The sequence below is a fragment of the Mytilus edulis genome, chromosome 12 (genome assembly GCF_963676685.1).
Source record: "Mytilus edulis chromosome 12, xbMytEdul2.2, whole genome shotgun sequence".
Taxonomy (NCBI): domain Eukaryota; kingdom Metazoa; phylum Mollusca; class Bivalvia; order Mytilida; family Mytilidae; genus Mytilus; species Mytilus edulis.
In genome coordinates, this window is record NC_092355.1 from 18,640,656 (window position 1) to 18,659,957 (window position 19,302).

The 19,302-nt window shown below is 34.9% G+C and overlaps 1 protein-coding gene across 1 annotated transcript; it reads right to left on the minus strand.

The window, feature by feature from the left end:
- Positions 1 to 11,242: 11,242 nt before the first annotated feature.
- Positions 11,243 to 17,468, minus strand: LOC139497909 (uncharacterized). Its single transcript, XM_071286153.1, has 2 exons — positions 17,367 to 17,468; positions 11,243 to 13,032 (listed from the first exon to the last, which is right to left on the minus strand). The coding sequence occupies exon 2, from the start codon at positions 12,991 to 12,993 to the stop codon at positions 11,452 to 11,454; it is 1,542 nt and encodes a 513-aa protein (XP_071142254.1). The 5' UTR covers positions 12,994 to 13,032; positions 17,367 to 17,468; the 3' UTR covers positions 11,243 to 11,451.
- Between the last annotated feature and the right edge of the window lie 1,834 nt (positions 17,469 to 19,302).

Sequence of the window (19,302 nt, forward strand, 5' to 3'; positions counted from 1 at the left end):
CTTTGCTGGCATCGTGGTACTATGTAGCGTGATTGCTTTAGTTGCAATATGCCGCATGGATGGTATCGTGAAAAAATGTAGCGTACTAAGTCGCATGTTTGATCCGTTAATGAATCAACAAAGAAGTGTGAACTGACATTTGCAGTTTCTCCACTTAATGATCAAATGGTTAACATCAAAATAATGTAAAAAGTTGTTTTTCTAGATTTTCTTATTTGTCTAGATATTCCAGGGCTGCTGCACACAATGAAGATATTAAAAAAAGAGTTCCGAGTGCTGAAATTGAAATTATCCCTTTGCAATCACAGATGACGATGGCTATTTTTCCAAATATCGTAACTACCATCTTAAAAGTATGAAACGTATATCAGCAACCATAAGTTTACCTTGCTATTTACAAATATTTCAAGATCAACTAATACATTCTCGCTACATTGAAGACCTGTTGGTGACCTTCTGCTGTTGTTTTTTATTTGGTCGGGTTGTTGTCTCTTTGACACATTCCCCATTTCCATTCTCAATTTTATTATGAACTAGATGTTAAATGACCAATCTTGTTTTATCTAAGAATCAAATATAATTACAACATGGGAATGTGTCGTGAATATAAACCGATTTACTCTTAAAGACAACTCAAAGATATCTACATTTCCTCATATCTGTCAAAGCAATCACCATTGTTTGTGGAATTTATTGTAAAAATCCAATCAGAAGCGGTTCGGATACGATTATCCGGAATTATCCTATTATATTATACTTCAGTATACTCCAGTAGTTAAAATCAATTATGGTATATCGACTATAAGACGGAGAGGATTACTTTATTTTAAAGCAATATCGTTGTCATACACTTTTCTTATATAATGGAAGTATAATATTATCAATAAATACTTCCATGCGTATCCTGCATTTATTTGGACATGTCCTAAGTTTGGAAACTGATGTTCAGTAGTTGTCGATTGTTGATGTGGTTCGTCAGTGGTTCTAGTTTCTCGTTTTTATATAGATTAGACTGTTGGTTTTCACGTTTGAAGGGTTTTACACCAGTCATTTTTGGGGCCCTTTATAGCTTGCTGTTCGTTGTGAGCCAAGGCCCCGTGTTGACGTGTTTATGGGCACTCCGGTATCCTACACAAACAAAGATTGATTGCCACGATATATATATTGTAGGCAATAGAGCTGAAAGTGGCGGTATGTACTATCAACGAAAACATGTTTGATAATTGTTGACGTCCTCGTCAAATAACAATTGGTCGACACGATATACGTCGTAGGCAATAGAGCTGAAAATGGCGGTATGTATTATCAACGACAAAATGTTTGTTAATTGTTGACGTCTTAAAAAAGTTGTGAAGCCAAGGGGTGGAGTTGGGAAATAGGCTCTCAATTCCTATTTCCCAACTCCTTGAGGCGCCAGTGGGTCGCCTTTGCCCCTTCGCCAGTCAGTTTAAACAGTTCCACCAGGTTTACAGATAATATACCATTCGTGAAGGTTGGAGTTGGACTTTGGTTGTCAGAGACTGTATGAAACGCATGCCGAATCAAACCCCAGCCAGGAGAGTAACATCAAACTCCAACAAAGCAAGGCAAAACACTTCAAAACAAAACTTGAATGCCAGAGAAAAGGATGGAGAGAAAAAACATCATCTCTGAATATGTATTCTGGATACAACAAAGCTGTGGAACTTGACAAAAGCTCTTAATGATGATGGAAGTAAAGGCCAAAAGATAACACTAGAAGTTGAAGGAAAAACATCTACAGGAAAAGCTGCTGCAAATGCATTTGCAAACAGCTATGAAGAAGTAAGCAATACTAATATCTCAACCTCACGAAAAAAAGAGATAAGAACAGAAATTAGAGAAAGACAGAAAACATCAGCACATAAGATCATGCAGACTGACATCACAATGTCTCAAATGAAACAGTCAATAAGATAGGTCCAGATAACATCACAAATGAGATGCTACAACACCTAGGGAACTCATCACTGAATACTTTGCTGGACATATTCAATCTTATCTGGAGACAAGGTCAAGTCTAACAATGCTGGAAGGAAGCAATAATGATGCCAATACTAAAGAAAGGAAAGAACAAGCCAAAAGCCTCAAGTTATCGTCCTTCAAGCCTAACAAGCAGCTGTTGTAAATATTTGGAGCTCATAATAAACAAGCGCATGCACATGCATTTAGAGTCAGAGAACATCATTGGACATGAACAAGCTGGGTTTAGACAATACAAAAGCACAGAAGACCAGACTACACATTTATCGCAGGTAGTAGAAGATGTCTTCCAATCAAAGAAAGTAACATTGGCCGTCTTTGTAGATCTTCAAAGATAAAATTGAGAATGGAAATTGGGAATGTGTCAAAGAGACAACAACCCGACCAAATAAAAAACAACAGCAGAGGGTCACCAACAGGTCTTCAATGTAGCGAGAAATTCCCGCACCCGGAGGCGTTCTTCAGCTGGCCCCTAAACAAATATATACTAGTCCAGTGAAAATGAACGCCATACTAATTTCCAAATTGTACACCTTTTTTTGAAAGAGCATTTGATAAGGTATGGAAAGATGGACTTTGTGCAAAAATGCTTAGATATGGCATAAGTGGAAGACTGTACAAATGGACCAAATCTTACTTGTACAATAGAAGAGCAAGAGTGCTGGTAGATGGGCAATGTGGACAGAAAGTACTCTTAAAACAAGGGGTCCCACAAGGAGGAGTATTACCACCAACTTTATTCATACTCTTTATGAACGACCTAGTACCAGAGCTACCAAAAGGGGTACAATCACCACTTTATGCAGACGATCTTGTTCTCTGGTGCTCAGAAGAGTACACATCTACAGCTAAATACAGAATACAAACAGCCTTAGATATGATAGTCACATGGGCTAAGCAGTGGTGTGTTACCATCAACAGAGAAAAAACATAAGGAACACTCTTCACACTCTCTCCCAAAACCCAACCTGTCAAACTGATTTTGGATGATACTCCACTTAAAATGGAAGACCAACAAACATACCTTGGGGTAACTTTTGACGAAAGAATGACGTGGAAGCAACATATAACATCAGCTGAAGCTAAGGCTAGGAGAAAATTGAACATCATGAGAAAACTTGCAGGAACAAAATGGGGTACAAATATAAAAATCTTGAAATCTGTCTACCAAGGAAATGTACGACCACACCTTGAATACGGATCTAGCGCATGGATGACTTCAGCCAAGTCTCACCATCAGACTTTAAACAAAATTCAGAATCAGGCACTACGTATCATCACAGGTGATATGAAATCAACACCAATAAAAAGTATGGAGGATATTACAAACATACCACCATTAGGTAGGAGAAGGGAGTGCAAAGCCATGATACAAGCCACCAAATATCAGTGTTCACAAGACCACCCAATGAATACCTGACTGAAACAACTCTCATCAGGCAGACTCAAAAGATCCAGTTTTACATAAGAGACAAGAGCATTACAAAGAAAACACCAGGAAGCTCTACCTAAATATATTGAACCCATATCTTTCACAATGGATAACAACCCGTGTGAAGATAAACTTGGAAATGTCAACATCCAGACCTCAGTTCCGCTCACTACCACCAAAGATGAACAGACTAGCAATGTCAAGAAAACACTGACAATGAGCATGATTGGAGAACAGTACCCTTCAGAAACCTGGGTAAGAGTATATACAGATGGATCAGCCACAAATGCAACAACAAAAGGAGGGCTGGTATATATATTAAGTACCCCAATGGAGATCAACAATCAGAAGCAATACCAACAGGTCTACATTGTTCAAACTACAAAGCTGAAGAAGAAGCCCTTACTCATGCTGCACACTCCATAAAAAATCAATTATACAACTCAAGTAGTATTCCTTACTGATGTCCTATCTGTGCTACAAGCTTTGAAGAACGACAAGCTACCTCAACTGCAACAAGCTTTATACAACTTCAAAAGTCTGACAACAGTAATTCAGTGGATCCCTTCACACTGTGGAGTTTAGGGTAATGAACAAGCCGATAAATTAGCAAAGTATGGTACTGAACAACAACAGGAAGAAAATCCAGCCTGCTTCACAGAGATGAAGACTATCATTAAATCTCTGTTCAACACTCCACAGCAACAAGACAGTTACCATCAGCTAACAACATCTGAACAAACCACCATATTTAGATTGAGAACAGGACACAACAGACTCAACCAACATCTACACAAAGTCATGAAATCTGTTCCATCTGCAATGTGTACTTGTGGAGAAGCAGAGAAGGATACGGCACACATCTTACAGTCATGCAAGATCCATCAGGCATTGAGAGAGAAGATATGGCACTCACACTCAAAGAGAAACTAAACGGACTATATGGATGCCCTACAGAAAACAACCAGAACATTTGGTCGCCACGATATACATTCAAGTAGACAATAGAGTTGAACGTGGCGGTATGTGCTATCAACGACAAAATGTTTGTTAATTGTTGACGTCTAACACAAATAACATTTGGTCGCCACGATATACATTGTAAGCAATAGAGCTGAACGTGGCGGTATGTACTATCAACGACAAAATATTTGTTAATTGTTGACGTCTAAAACAAAATAATCTTTGGTCTCCACGATATACATTCAAGTAGACAATAGAGCTGAACGTGGCGGTTTGTACTATCAACGACAAAATGTTTGTTAATTGTTGACGTCTAACACAAATAACATTTGGTCGTCACGATATACATTGTAGGCAATAGAGCTGAACGTGGCGGTATGTACTATCAACGACAAAATATTTGTTAATTGTTGACGTCTAACACAAAATAATCTTTGGTCTCCACGATAGTAGACAATAGAGCTGAACGTGGCGGTTTGTACTATCAACGACAAAATGTTTGTTAATTGTTGACGTCTAACACAAATAACATTTGGTCACCACGATATACATTCAAGTAGACAATAGAGCTGAACGTGGCGGTTTGTACTATCAACGACAAAATGTTTGTTAATTATTGACGTCTAACACAAATAACATTTGGTCACCACGATATACATTGTAGGCAATAGAGCTGAACATGGCGGTATGTACTATCAACGACAAAATATTTGTTTATTGTTGACGTCTAACACAAAATAACCTTTGGTCGCCACGATATACATTCAAGTAGACAATAGAGCTGAACGTGGCGGTTTGTACTATCAACGACAAAATATTTGTTAATTATTGACGTCTAACACAAATAACATTTGGTCGCCACGATATACATTGTAGGCAATAGAGCTGAACATGGCGGTATGTACTATCAACGACAAAATATTTGTTTATTGTTGACGTCTAACACAAAATAACCTTTGGTCGCCATGATATACATTCAAGTAGACAATAGAGCTGAACGTGGCGGTTTGTACTATCAACGACAAAATATTTGTTAATTATTGACGTCTAACACAAATAACATTTGGTCGCCACGATATACATTGTAGGCAATAGAGCTGAACGTGGCGGTATGTTCTATCAACGACAAAATATTTGTAAACATTTCTTAGCTTGGTTATGTTTGTTTTTTTTTTTTTGTCATATGTGTTATATGTCTACGATATATGTTTACACAGTTGTTAATGCTGGATCCCAATTATTGTCACATCAGCATATTATGCATGTTATTGGTTTTTGGTTGTTTGACCAATATCAAAGCTTAAATTTGAGTAACACCCATTGAAGTGCATGGAAGGATATTTATATGTTCATGCTCCACCCGTGATACTCATAAATATATAATGTATCAACTTCGCCGAGCAGATCTAGGAGGAAAAGTTTCTTGATGATATTTTCCGATTGTATGCGAAGCCCGGCACACAACCTGAATCCGCCCCGGTATAATGTTTAATGTTAGTAGGTACACTAATTCAAAAACAAATCTTGGTCTGGTAAACAATTATACAATCATTTAACTGTTTAAGTGTCGTGTACAACTTTTTCTATAATGTATTTATAGTTTGGATACCTAGACAAATTAAACTTGAAAATTGGTAAATCCATTGGCATAGTTTCTATTTAAAGGAACTAAGCATTAACCAGTTAACACAAAGTCAGACAAACTTTAAATATTTATGAAGCAATGTGTTTACAAAGCATTACTATTGTCTACTTCTGACGTGTCTTATTATGATACATTGAACGTTGTTGTATGTTGTAGTCATTCTAATTAGCAGGTTTTTAGTTGTTATAACGTCATTTCATAGACAGATTATGGCGGAATCGTGTTGACGAAAGAATAAAATTGCTATTATACATTTCAACAGAATATATATTTATAGGTTACTAGGTTACTGTAATAAGAGTAATGAAATGCGATAGCAGATTTGTTCACATAAAGAGGCCCAATTTCTAAACAGCATGACGTAAAAACGAAGAAAAAAGAATTTAACTTTATTCATTAATTTACTAATATAGGACAATAGTGTTGATTAGCAATTACAACACTTCAGACCCTTTTGTTTTACACATACTCAATATGACTAATATTAAACAAGTTTCGGGTCGAATTCGATACATAATTGTACCAATATTGTATGCCATGTGTAGTCAAGTTCTGGTTGTAGTAAGAAAATCACGATTGGTTCAAATAGAAAGATTTTCAAAGCAGTGAAAACTGTAAAATGTTCACCTTTTGATCATTAAAATCATTTATATTTGTTTTAACCGACATTACGAAACCAATAACATTACTCAAAAATTAAGCTGATAATTATTTTAGGACATGTGAAACACTGATTGAAAATTAAAAACAATATAGTGATTCAAAGGGTGAAATTATTTTGCATATAAAAACAATCTCAGCACATGATGTATTGCGATTTACTTTTCCCAATTCGCCTCACACAAATTTCGACATTACGAAACCAATAAGTTCAGAATTTATCAATTTCATGTGTTTATAAAATAGAATGTCAACACCCACTAACTATAGAAAAAACTAAAACCACAAACTTTACTAAGGTTTATTACAGCTGTCAATAACAATTGCATCAGAAGAGCTCCAATAGAGCCATACAACGCTTACATACACGATTTTAATCAAATACCTGATGATTAGTGTCCATCAAAGCAGCCCACTCTATCAACTACAGAATCTCCAAGATAGATCTACAGCACTTCTTGCATGTTAAAGTGTTGGAAAAATATAGATTAACATCTTGACAGGGTCACACCTCGGACTGTAAACACTGAACAGCTATACGATGTCGAATCAGACTTCAGGAACGAACGATTCATTTGCTTACTCAAAATTATTTGTCTCTTATGTACATTGATTGGGGAAATTATGTCGGCGACCAGTTACTGCAGCCAGATCTTACTCTTTATGTATACTAGTATATAGCTATCCAGCTATTTCAAAGATGGCGGAAAGACAGCTACCCTCGTCTTGAAAATAGGCAGGTTATAATATTAAAATATTTGGTAGAACATAACGGTTGAAAGATGTGTGAACAAATTGAAACACTATTGTATGAGAATATTCGAAAGGTCATCCACATATTTAACCATATCATATTCTTTAACGTCCCTGTCGCAAGTCAGGAGCTGTAATTAAGTGGTTGTCATTGATTGCTGTCTGTTTAGCATAAATCAAGCTGTTATTTAACAGTCGTAGTCATCAGCTCTTTTTGCATGGTTTCTCCTTTGCTCACCGACGTACCACGATCAACATGATTGGTATTACGACTGGAGCAGGAACTGATTGCTATCCTTCTGCCTCAATCGGTGTAGTTTTAGGTGTCGTGTTTTGTTGACTGTTGTTTATCGTTTCGTCTTTTCCTTATTTTTGAAATGGTCTTGTATTACTAGTAGTTTAAAAAAAAATACCCCTTGGCATCTTTTTTTTCTAGCAAAATGTGACATATACTATTGATGCAAGGAAATAGTAATAGTGATTGTGCGGTTAAAACCGTGCACTCATAGAATGCATGTAGCAGACGCTCAAAATAGCTATTTCATTAATATTATTCCTTCTGCATATATAAGTGAAAGTTTAGAGATAATATAAAAAACAAACAACTGGAAAAAATTTCGAATACTGCTAGAAAAAGTAACGGTATATATTTCAAATGTAGATCAGGCTTACATGTATAAGATTCTAAAATGCAAACGATGAGAACCAACCAAAACTATATTAACATAACGTTTTATTATAAATTTTGAAAAATAAAACTGAATTTCAAAACGCTTTGTTAGATTGTTCCATATCATGCACTCAATGTTACTTTTGGTATTACATGAAGTTGTACTAAACGCCTCCATCATTTTAAAATAGTATCAATTCAGTGCATGTACCAATTTTTGATTATATAAATAGAAGTACTAATAGCCACGATCGTTCATCTTCAAGAGACTTAAATCCAATAAAGACGATAATTGTATATGCTTGGAAGACCCTATGTCAACAGCGGTGACGGAAATGTCAATACTTATTTTAGTAAATAAATCAATCTCCGCCACAAACAGCAAGAAAGTCAGAAATGTCGATACTTATTTTAGCAAATGAATCAATTCACGTTACAAAAAGCAACAAAGTCAATTTAATCAAATTAATCTTCTCCAAGATATAACTTTGGATGACATATTGACAAGTCTAGCGTAAGTAATATAGCTTATCCCTAATAAATATAGGCAGTCAGTAAAAAAATCAAAACGCGTAATAATTGTGACATGCTTTAATACAAGTTCGAAATGAAATATTCCCACTTTCCGTTAATATACCTAAGTACAAAGTATAAAACAACATATAGAAATTAAAAAAACTTCTTGCATAATTATGCAACATTATACATGTTTGTTGGTAGGTACATAAGTATTTAATTAAAGTCTTCAAAGATACTAGAACTCCTCGCTGAAGCTCGAACTGAAAAAAAGTACTCAAATTTTACAACTTGTTATGCTGACTACTAGGACAGGGGTGAATTCCTGCAGGAGTCGAGGCGGGCGGGCGTGCATCCCCTAGAGTTTGTAAAGCATGGGTTGTCCTCGGCTTAATCAAGAAAACTTCGCTAATTTCTCAAAAAAAATGTTTGCGCCCTCTAACTTTAAATTCTGGATTTTCCAAACAACAGTTGTTTGCTTAGCTTATTAATTTTTATAATTCAAAACTATAATCTATTAAAGACAATACTCCATCAGATACACGAGTATAATTATGGCGTTGAACAACTAAAAAGTCAACTATGATGAAAACCCATACCATAAAGTCAGATATAAAAGGAGCTTAACATAAACAAACGTGTAAAAAATTAAAACAGCATCAGCAACCAATGAATAACAGGCTCACGAGTAGGGACAGTCTAGCACATTAAAAGTGACTGGGATTAAACATGTTATCATATAGACCTGCATCAGTAATTGTTTTAATTTCGTAAGTACAATAAGAAAGTCAATCAGCTTGCCCACCTACATATCTAACGTCATATTGAAAACATATTCGACATGATCATGTTATATAAAAAAGAAGATGTGGTTTGAATGCCAATGAAACAACTCTTCACAAGAGACCAAATGACACACACATTTACAACTATAAGTCACCGTATGGCAATTTCTGTTAGTTCTTAAAAAAATAAGTGAAAAAACCTGACAAAACCTCAACTTATATTTTTACATGTCAGTTCCAGGCTACTCTTACAAGGTTATATTATTTCACTTTCCTCGCACTCCGTTATAAGACTTCGTATTTTTACCGTATTATATATCATGTCTCTATACGCAACACAGTCTCTAAACTAGTCCAGTCCGATCGATAGATGATATAAAAAGCTTACAAAATACTACGTTAAATTACCTCAATTAAGGCAAGCGATTGATATAATATCGGTATACATTAATTTTATAAATTAAAAATGACAGTGATTTGCTGATGTGATATATATAACAGAATTTGGAAGAGAGTTCTCAGAACGGTTATAATTTGTAATAGATTGGAAAATACGTTTAAGATCGGGAAAGGGTTCATGGTAAGGTGAAAAACATTAGCTTATTGGTGTCAAAAGATGGAGTAGAATAAAATTCATTTGGATTCTCTATGGCAAAAAAAAACCTTCAAATGAGAATTAGGCTGATTTAACAGCATATACAAAAGCGGTGCTTAAAAGTGGCGTCAAATATAATATAAAATAAAATCATCATTTACAAATACACTAAAGGTTCATTCTCAGAAACTCAGAGAGATCAACAAGTTGTGGTTATTACTTTCCAATGGTATACATATTTGAATTACAATGTACTTACTTCTGTCAATAATACAGTTATTGATCGGGTGTTTACTATTGAGAAAACTGGATGATTTGAGAGAACTGATGTTACCTTCGATAGGATAATATAGATGAAGATTGCGACTGCCGTGTACGGTGTTCAAACTCATAAACACAGTACTGTGTTGGATAGTTGTCTCATTGGCAAACAATTATAAGGGAAATGAAGATAATATCGATGAAGATTTCACCTGCCGTGTACGGTGTTCAAACTCATAAACACAGTAGTATACTGTGTTGGATAGTTGTCTCATTGGCATACAAAACATATCTCCTTATCTTTATATTATCAGCTTCATACTATAGTTGTGGATCGATCTAGAACTTTTTTAAGGGGGTGAAGGGGGTACACACTGACTGTTCTAAAGGCAGGTCCGCTCCAGTCATGTTGCCGTGATTTCCCATATAATCAACGAAATGTTTTCCACCAAAAAAGGGATTGGTTCGTCTATGTACTTCGCGTATCCTGTTTATCAGTATATCGCTGTGACTTTTTTTAAAGTTTCTTTTAACAGTGCTCCTTTTTGTAGACGCAACTCGAGTTTAGTTTTGTTTGAAGCCTGGTATCTACAATGAGTTTCTTTTCAACTATAACGCGTCGAGGCCGCCTTTGGTGGAGGTTTACACCCTGATGGTTGTCATAAGCCCAGTAGTCAGCACTTCAGTGTTGACATGAATTAGTATTGATATGGTCATTATTCACCATTTGTCATAAGCCCAGTAGTCAGCACTTCAGTGTTGACATGAATTAGTATTGATATGGTCATTATTCACCATTAGCTGTTTACCAAGCTTTGTTGTTTTCGACAAAAACGATTGTCTTCCTCATGAATACATAACCGGTTTTTTCGAGCGCCACTGATGAGACGAAACGCACGTCTGGCGTACACAATTTAAGCCTGTTACCTATGATAGGTTTCTTGTAAACGAAAACTGTACACATTATTAAAATGTTTATTTCTAGGAATTTAATAAATTTGAATGAAATGTGCAATCTATAATTTACAGAATGTTACACTCAGACATCATAGATAAAAACAATTCAATGTATGCTGTTTATCAAAATAATATACTTCTACTAGTCTAGTCAAGTATTGTTATTCAGACTTTTACATTTAAAACAAGTGTTGACTGCATATTCGTTTCTCCTTACGTTTCTACTATAAGAACCTTGTATATTCTAATAGAAGAAAAGTCTTCGTTAATAATCAATAATTCACTAGTCTGTTTATTGAACGAAATACCAGAAGGCGCTCGGATTCCATCTTCGGCAGTTAGAATGATTTCCTTCGCCTCTCGATTGCTAGATATTCTATGTATATTATCCGATCGCGACCCTGTTATATACAGATTTTCCTCATTGTCCACAGTTAGTCCTGCTGGATCAAGAAGATCGGGGCTGCTGTAAGTAATATAGTTACTTCCATCCGGAAATGCGCAATAGACATCATTATTGTCAAGATTCGAATAGAAAACCGGTCCCGTGTCGGTTAAGTAAATTTCCCATGGATTATACTTTGTCGGAAATTTCCGAATTGTTCTTCCGTGAATATCAACGATTTTTAAATGGTCCTCCCCGTTTTTGACACAAATTTCATTCCGAATACTGGAGATTGCAGAACTATCACCTCGCAGTTTTATAACGTCACCAGCTTTTAGAGTGTCTAGATTAATTTTCTGTACACCATGTTGCCATGCACTTACTAAGGCACACGTTCTACTATATAGAGTTACTCCTCCGGGGAAATTTGCGATTCGAACCTTTTTGCATTCTTCACCTTTCTTGTTGCATACGTACAAAGTTTTTTCTTGGTATCCTGCTAACAAGAGATTATTGTCTGGTAAAAAGCAAGCCCTGAATATTCTTACACCTCTACCTAGTTTCAAAGTCGGAAAACAGCTGACTAATGTTAGTTTACTGGTTACGCCATTTGAACTGGTATCTTTATCGTTTTGGTTCCCTATCAACTGATTGTTGTAACCATTCAATGCATTATGTTGTAGTACATCCAAACCGTTCTGCAATAACGTTGTGTCTACCTCTGATATAACAACACTTCCCATCGTCTGCAAGAAATTTTCAAACCCGAATACAGCTTCTGAGAGTTTTACGTGTAGTTCAGATTTTTTATCTTCGTTTTCCAAAGTTTTTATTTTTAATTCCAGTTCCTTTTCCTTAGATTGTAAAGTTTGTATTTCACTGTGTAAACTTTTGTTAGTAGACTGTTCTTTTATAGAATTAATATCGTTGAACAGAGATTTCAAAGTATCTTTATGAATTTCTATATCACTCTTTGACTTTTTAATCTTATCTACCAGTTTATCATGCTTCATATTTATTTCCACGTCCAAAATCTTGACAAGTTTATCCAAATACTTATTCATTTTTTGGCGCGCTTCTTTGACTGTTTGTCGGATATTGTGTCGTTTCTCCTTCAAATCAGTTAAGTTAATATCTTTGCCAGAAAGTAATTGATCTATTGTCATGGACATTTTATGAATACTATTTTCAATATTTTCTAAAGGAATTCCGTTATTCAGACTTTCAAATGCATTTTCAATCTGCGCCACAGGCCGACAATTTGTATGCTTCTCAACCAGACATTTCTGGCATAGAACTGTTGCATGCTGGTAACAAAATGACGTCACTGATTCGTTTTCATGAACCTGGCATAACTGTTGTGCGTCCATGATGTGTAATATGTTTATATGTTGATGACTTGTGGAGATCTGCAATAGATGTAAAACATACATGTATAAAGAAGTTACAACATTGGCAAATATTTCAGACTTAAGATATAAGAATAATAGAAAAAACGACCATTTGGCAAGCTTCCTTGCCTGATCCACGTTGCGTATTTGAAACGGCAATTGTTGTTTTTAAAGACTGTAGAATAAAATGTTTTAACCATATCCTCGAAGTAAATTCAGAAAGTATTATGTAACTTTAACATTGACTTGTGATATTATTCTTAGAATGGTTGCCTTCAGTACGATTCATCGAATTTAAGCAGAGGTAATACATGAAAATATATGTACTGACATACCACAACTTGACATTAAAACAATCTCATCTCAACAAGTGCTTTATGAAAGTGAATAGCTATAGGTACTGTGCATAAATACGCAGCAGCACTAACCAAACATGTAAGGGAAGGACTTTACGACCTTGACTTTTGGGTGTTTTACGAACTTGACCATCATTGAGGGTCTCACAGGTCGTAGAAAAAATACGAGATTGTGACTACCTTTCAGCTGAAATTGATTTCTAGACTGGTTCCCTATTATTTATCTATTTGGCTCTAAGATATCCGTATGTCACAAGGGAGATAATCAGCTTACTTGATTTCAACTTCAATCATAAAGGGGAGAGCATGGTTCCCTATTATTTATCTATTTGGATCTTAGATATCAGTATGTCACAAGGGAGATAATCAGCTTACTTGATTTCAACTTCAATCATAAAGGGGAGAGCATAAATGGTGGTAATAGGTGTTACACAACTAATTCGTACCTGATCAGAAAGCCCTTACCAGAAAGTAGTACACATTCAACACACAATAGTTCCTATACATGGATGTAACTACTTTTAAAACATAGAATATTTAGGTAATTTTGGTATCAAATGAATACTGAATGACTGGTGATCATTTAATGTAGAACACTTTATGACTTATAATTTTCAATAATAAAAAAAATGAATAAAATTTAAAAAAAAAAGGTCCATTTTGCCTGTACATGTACATGTGTATGTCAGATCTGAAGTACCAATGGGAGCATACATTAGTGGTGTATTTTCGATAGGCATATACTGGTGTCCAATCCTTTATATGTATGACTCAGATACCCATTTTATATAAAGGAGAGAACCAGCTTACCATTAGGTAATTCATTACCAAAGTATTGTATCTATAATACTAAAATTACGAGGTCCAATTTGTCGGCCGTCATCACGTTAAAACGACGAATCAAAGAATTCAGCTTTATATATAACTAATATAGTACAAAGGTGTAGATTAAAAATTACACCACTCCAGGACCTTTTGTTTTCCACGTAATTAATATTGCCAATAATTAAGAAGTTCCGGGTCGAGTCCGATACCCATACCAATAGTATATTCACCTGTTACCTATTACCTTATCTGTACGTTCCGCATTTAACATGTGCACCACCAAACGGTGTATTTTGGATTATGCCATATACACGGATCATAATCACAGGGTTGACACTACTAAATTCAATCATTGTCAAATTGTTACCTATTGTAGTATTTTAATCAGTAATAATACGAATACTATAAATCTGGACTAAAAATAAGGTGTATATATAGGAACCGTTTTCAATTTGTTAGCGGGCATGACATAAACAGTGAATCAAAGAATTCAACTTTATTTATAACTAACATAGGACAATGCTGTTGATTAATATTACCAATAATTGATAAGTTCCAGTTCGACGGGTTCAAACAGAAATATTTGAAAGCAGAAAAAACTGTGTATCTTATAATCGGCATCACTTTATCAGATAAAAAAATCTATACTATTAAACGAGAAGACCTCATTTTTGGTGTCGCTTCTCTTCCTTCCACAATAAATCAATCATCATGCCTGTGTGTCCTATAGGTAACATGCATAGTCGCATTTGTCATCCATTCTTATGATTATTCAGATTGAGTTATTTTGGGAGAAAAACGACAAAAAAGGAGTCCGGATATGATTCCGACTTTGGACTGAATTTGAGTCATAGATAAGCTTTCCGGTTTGAAACATGCACAAATACAACCAATCGCATGATAGATAACAAAAATGAAAAATAAATAAGCCAATCAGAGAGTTATCCGTATCATGGTGTTTAGATCGTAAGAATCACAACTATTATACCTCCTTATAGAGGACAATAATTATTCGCGTTTAACTACATGTTAACTAAAATTATACTACTCTTATATATAGAGACTCTGTATTCTACCTACTGTTTTCTTTGAAATGTTTACTATTTAAGGGGTCATACCAGTTGCATATATATATTGAAATAAGTAAAACATGTGACACAAGTACAACCAACAGAGAGGACAATTATTTTTCGTGTTTCATATTATGGTGTTTAGATCGCAAGAACCACAACTATTGTACCTTCTTAAAGAGGACAATTATTTTTCGCGTTTATCTACATGTAAATAGTTATCAAAAGTACCAGGATTAAAATTTTATACGCCAGACGCGCGTTTCGTCTACATAAGACTCATCAGTGACGCTCAGATCAAAATAGTTAAAAAGCCAAAAATACAAAGTGTAAACTACGATTATACTACTTTAATATATATAGAGATTCTCTGTATTCTGTAAGGGACTTTCGTTGTTAGTATAGAAAGTCCCTGATTCTGTCTACTGTTTTACTATTTAAGGGATCATACCACTTACATACATATTAAAACAAGTAAAACATGCTCAACTTCATCTAAAACTACCTCGACCAAAAACTTTAACCCGAAGCGGGACAGACAGACGGACGGACGAATGAACGAACGAACGTACGGATGCACAGACTAGAAAACATAATGCTAATAAATGGGGCATAAACATTTATTATTGAAAGGGAAAATAGTGATTTGGCAAAAATGAAAGTAAGTCAGAGATAAGAGGGAGAAAGGACCTTTTTCGGGGCGTCGGGATCGGGTGTTTTAAAGCTCTGGATTTGGAGATTGATCCTTACGGGACCCGGGAATATATTTTAAATTTCGGGATTTCGGGATATGATTTTTTTTAAACTCTGCAACTCTGGATTTCATGGTTTTAAGCCGGGGATTTCGGGATGAGGACCCTCCGACCACCCCTCAAATTAGCCTTAGTCGGTCTTAGTCATTTATACATGATTCATATCCTACCATTGGCATGTTAATAAAGCTCTCAAAAGAAAAAGCACTGATGAATTGTCCTAGAAGCATATTTTATTAGACTAATAATGGTCTATATATAAGCAGTTACATTTATTTCATGTTTGAAACGGAGCAAATTTTTAATTTGATTTGACTTTTACCGAAAGAAGCATTGTAGCAAAGGGGAAAAATAATTGTGGTATGAGGCCAGACACACGAAAATAATTGAATTTAAGAGAAAGGAAACAAATATCGGACTTTGGAAAAAGGAAGAGGGCTTTTGATACCTTTCATGAAATTCTCCGTACATAATATCTTTTACAAAAAATCATCCTACAACAGTTCACAAGCTGTATATGCCCGCGATTTCGCGGGTGTGTTCTAGTAATACTAAAATAAGGCTTGCGCATAGTTATATACTTTAATTCAGTCACGGACCTGCGATATCACGGGTGTGTTCTAGTTCCATTAATAAAGTCATCTTATGAAAATGGCTTTTAACTCGAATATATATAAAGGATAGGCGATCATATTAAGAATGATTAACCCTACCACTATATATCATGTCTATAGTTGTCTGGTCCATGCAAGGGGTCTGTAGACAAATGATTGGTCATACATGTTTCACATACTCGCGCCTTTGTTAGTCTTGTATAACTTTTAAATTTAGTTTCTTGTGTATAATTCGGAGTTTAGTATGACGTCCATTATCACTGAACTAGTATGAGAATTGTTTAGAGGCCAGCTGAAGGACGCCTCCGGGTGCGGGAATTTCTCGCTGCATTTATGACCTATTGGTGACCTTCTGATGTTGTCTGTTCTATGGTCGGGTGTTGTCTCTTTGACACATTCCCCATTTCCATTCTCAATTTTATGTTTATAACTCAAATCAAGACCTTAAGGTGTTCTATCTGTATGTTAACCATGCTGTTTTCAGGGACATCTTATAGGCTTATACACGGTATGTGCTGTACATATTGTTGAAGGCCATACACTGACCGATTGTTGTTTACATGCATCTTGTCGTTTTATCGTCTTGTGAATATGTATCTCAACGGCAATCATATTACATCTGTTTATTTTCACAAAGTGTAAACAATAAAATGAACTTTTCCCCTACTATATAAATTCGGTTAATATATAAATAAACATAATTCCCTATAGATTAAATTAAATAATCAGACTTACCTTATATATCAAAGTATGAGAAATACATGTTAAAATATCAATATTAATTCAATTTATGAAATTTACAAATACATTTGCTATTGTCGGTAAGGTAATTTGATAGAATTCATTTGAAAAGAATTGTTGTTTTTAGAATATAACCTTGAAAAGAGTAGTTTAAATTATTGATCTCATAACAATACTGATGGCATATACATTCAATTATAGCTCACAAAGTGTGTTCAATGGCTAGTGACCATGTAATTCTAGTGTTGAAACATTTGTTTAGATTGTCAATATCAAACGCACACGGAACATGGCTAGTGACCATATAATTTTTAGTGTTGAAACATTTGTTTAGGTTGTCAATATTAAAAGCACACGGAACATTGATCCACAACACTATAATTCACGATTGTCATGCATATCATATTATAATTGATCTATTGTCAAGAACCAATAGAACGGGTATCATTTAGTCATTTAAAATCTGATTAAAATATTTGTTGTTTGCATTTGAAAATTGATATGATAAAGGTGAGCTTATAAAACATAGACAACGGTAGATTTAAAAATACGAACTGCATGGTAGTGGATTAATTCACATCAAATGATATGTAAGAAAATGCAGTTCTTTTCAACTGTTCTATTTCATTAATGAGTTTAGATTATTTTCAAATAACCGAATTTTGACTCCGAAGTATTATTTTTTTTCCGATTGGTTACCTTTTCTGTGGAAGGACATCCATGTACTCGGCCAAATAAGAGCAACTTTTAAAAGATTTCAATGATTATCGGTACAATTCAAAGGGGAAAATATACTGTTTATGTGTTACATATTTTTTTCGTTTATTTTTTGTACATAAATTAGGCCGTTATTTTTCTCGTTTGAATTGTTTAACGTTGTTATTTCGAGGCCTTTTATAGCCGACTATGAAGTATTGGCTTTGCTTATCGTTGAAGGCCGTACGGTGAACTATAGTTGTTAATTTCTGTGTCATGTTGGTCTCTTGTGGAGAGTTGTCTCATTGGCAATCATACCACATCTTTTTTTTTTTTATCTTGTATGTTTTCTGTACACGATAAAATCATCGGAAAACGTAAACTTTCGGATTTGTTTTAAAGAGTCAATATTTTCGATAAAAATAGCATGTTACTTTGTATTTATTGTTGCAATAACTTCATCATACTGCAATACAAAATGAACAAAAAGTCTTCACATAAAATCTTACAAACATTTCCATGGTAAATTGTTGCTTACTGAAAGTTCAGTGGCAACTATCTCAAGCTTATGTTGACAATGACAAGTCATGTTGATAAATTGTGAACTTCTCTGTGTTATTTAGTCTTTGGTGGATAATTCTCTCATTGGAAATCATACCTCATCTTTGTATTTCTAAGGAACAAATAACAAAAGTAGATAACATGATAATAGAGAAATGTCGACAGTAGGATTAACGGGAAATGCATACTGCACTTGACAAATAGTTTTTATATAGGGACCCATAGTTATCCTATATAGAGATGTCACAACGGTTCTCTAATGAGATGAGAGTGTTTATATAGGGACCCATAGTTATCCTATATAGAGATGTCACAACGGTTCTTTAATATGATGAGAGTGTACATGTAACTCAGTCTACACAAAAAGTTGAATGAACTTTCTTATTTCGACTGAACGTCGAGTGCCTCGTTGCCGAGTTGTCTAAGTTGTTGAAATACAGTATCGCTGGCTTGTCAAAACTGAGGTTGTGTTTTCGAATCTCGCACATGGCAGGTGTAGTTGCAGTAATGAGTTTGAATGTCTCTTTGGGTCATCTTTTGTCTCTCGTTATGGCCGTATGATGATTTGTTTTTACATCAACAACTTTCTGTTTACTCCTGTTTACCAAATACATTGTACTTATATATCATAAAACAACATTACCATGTTTAAACTGTGTATTGCATTTTTGTC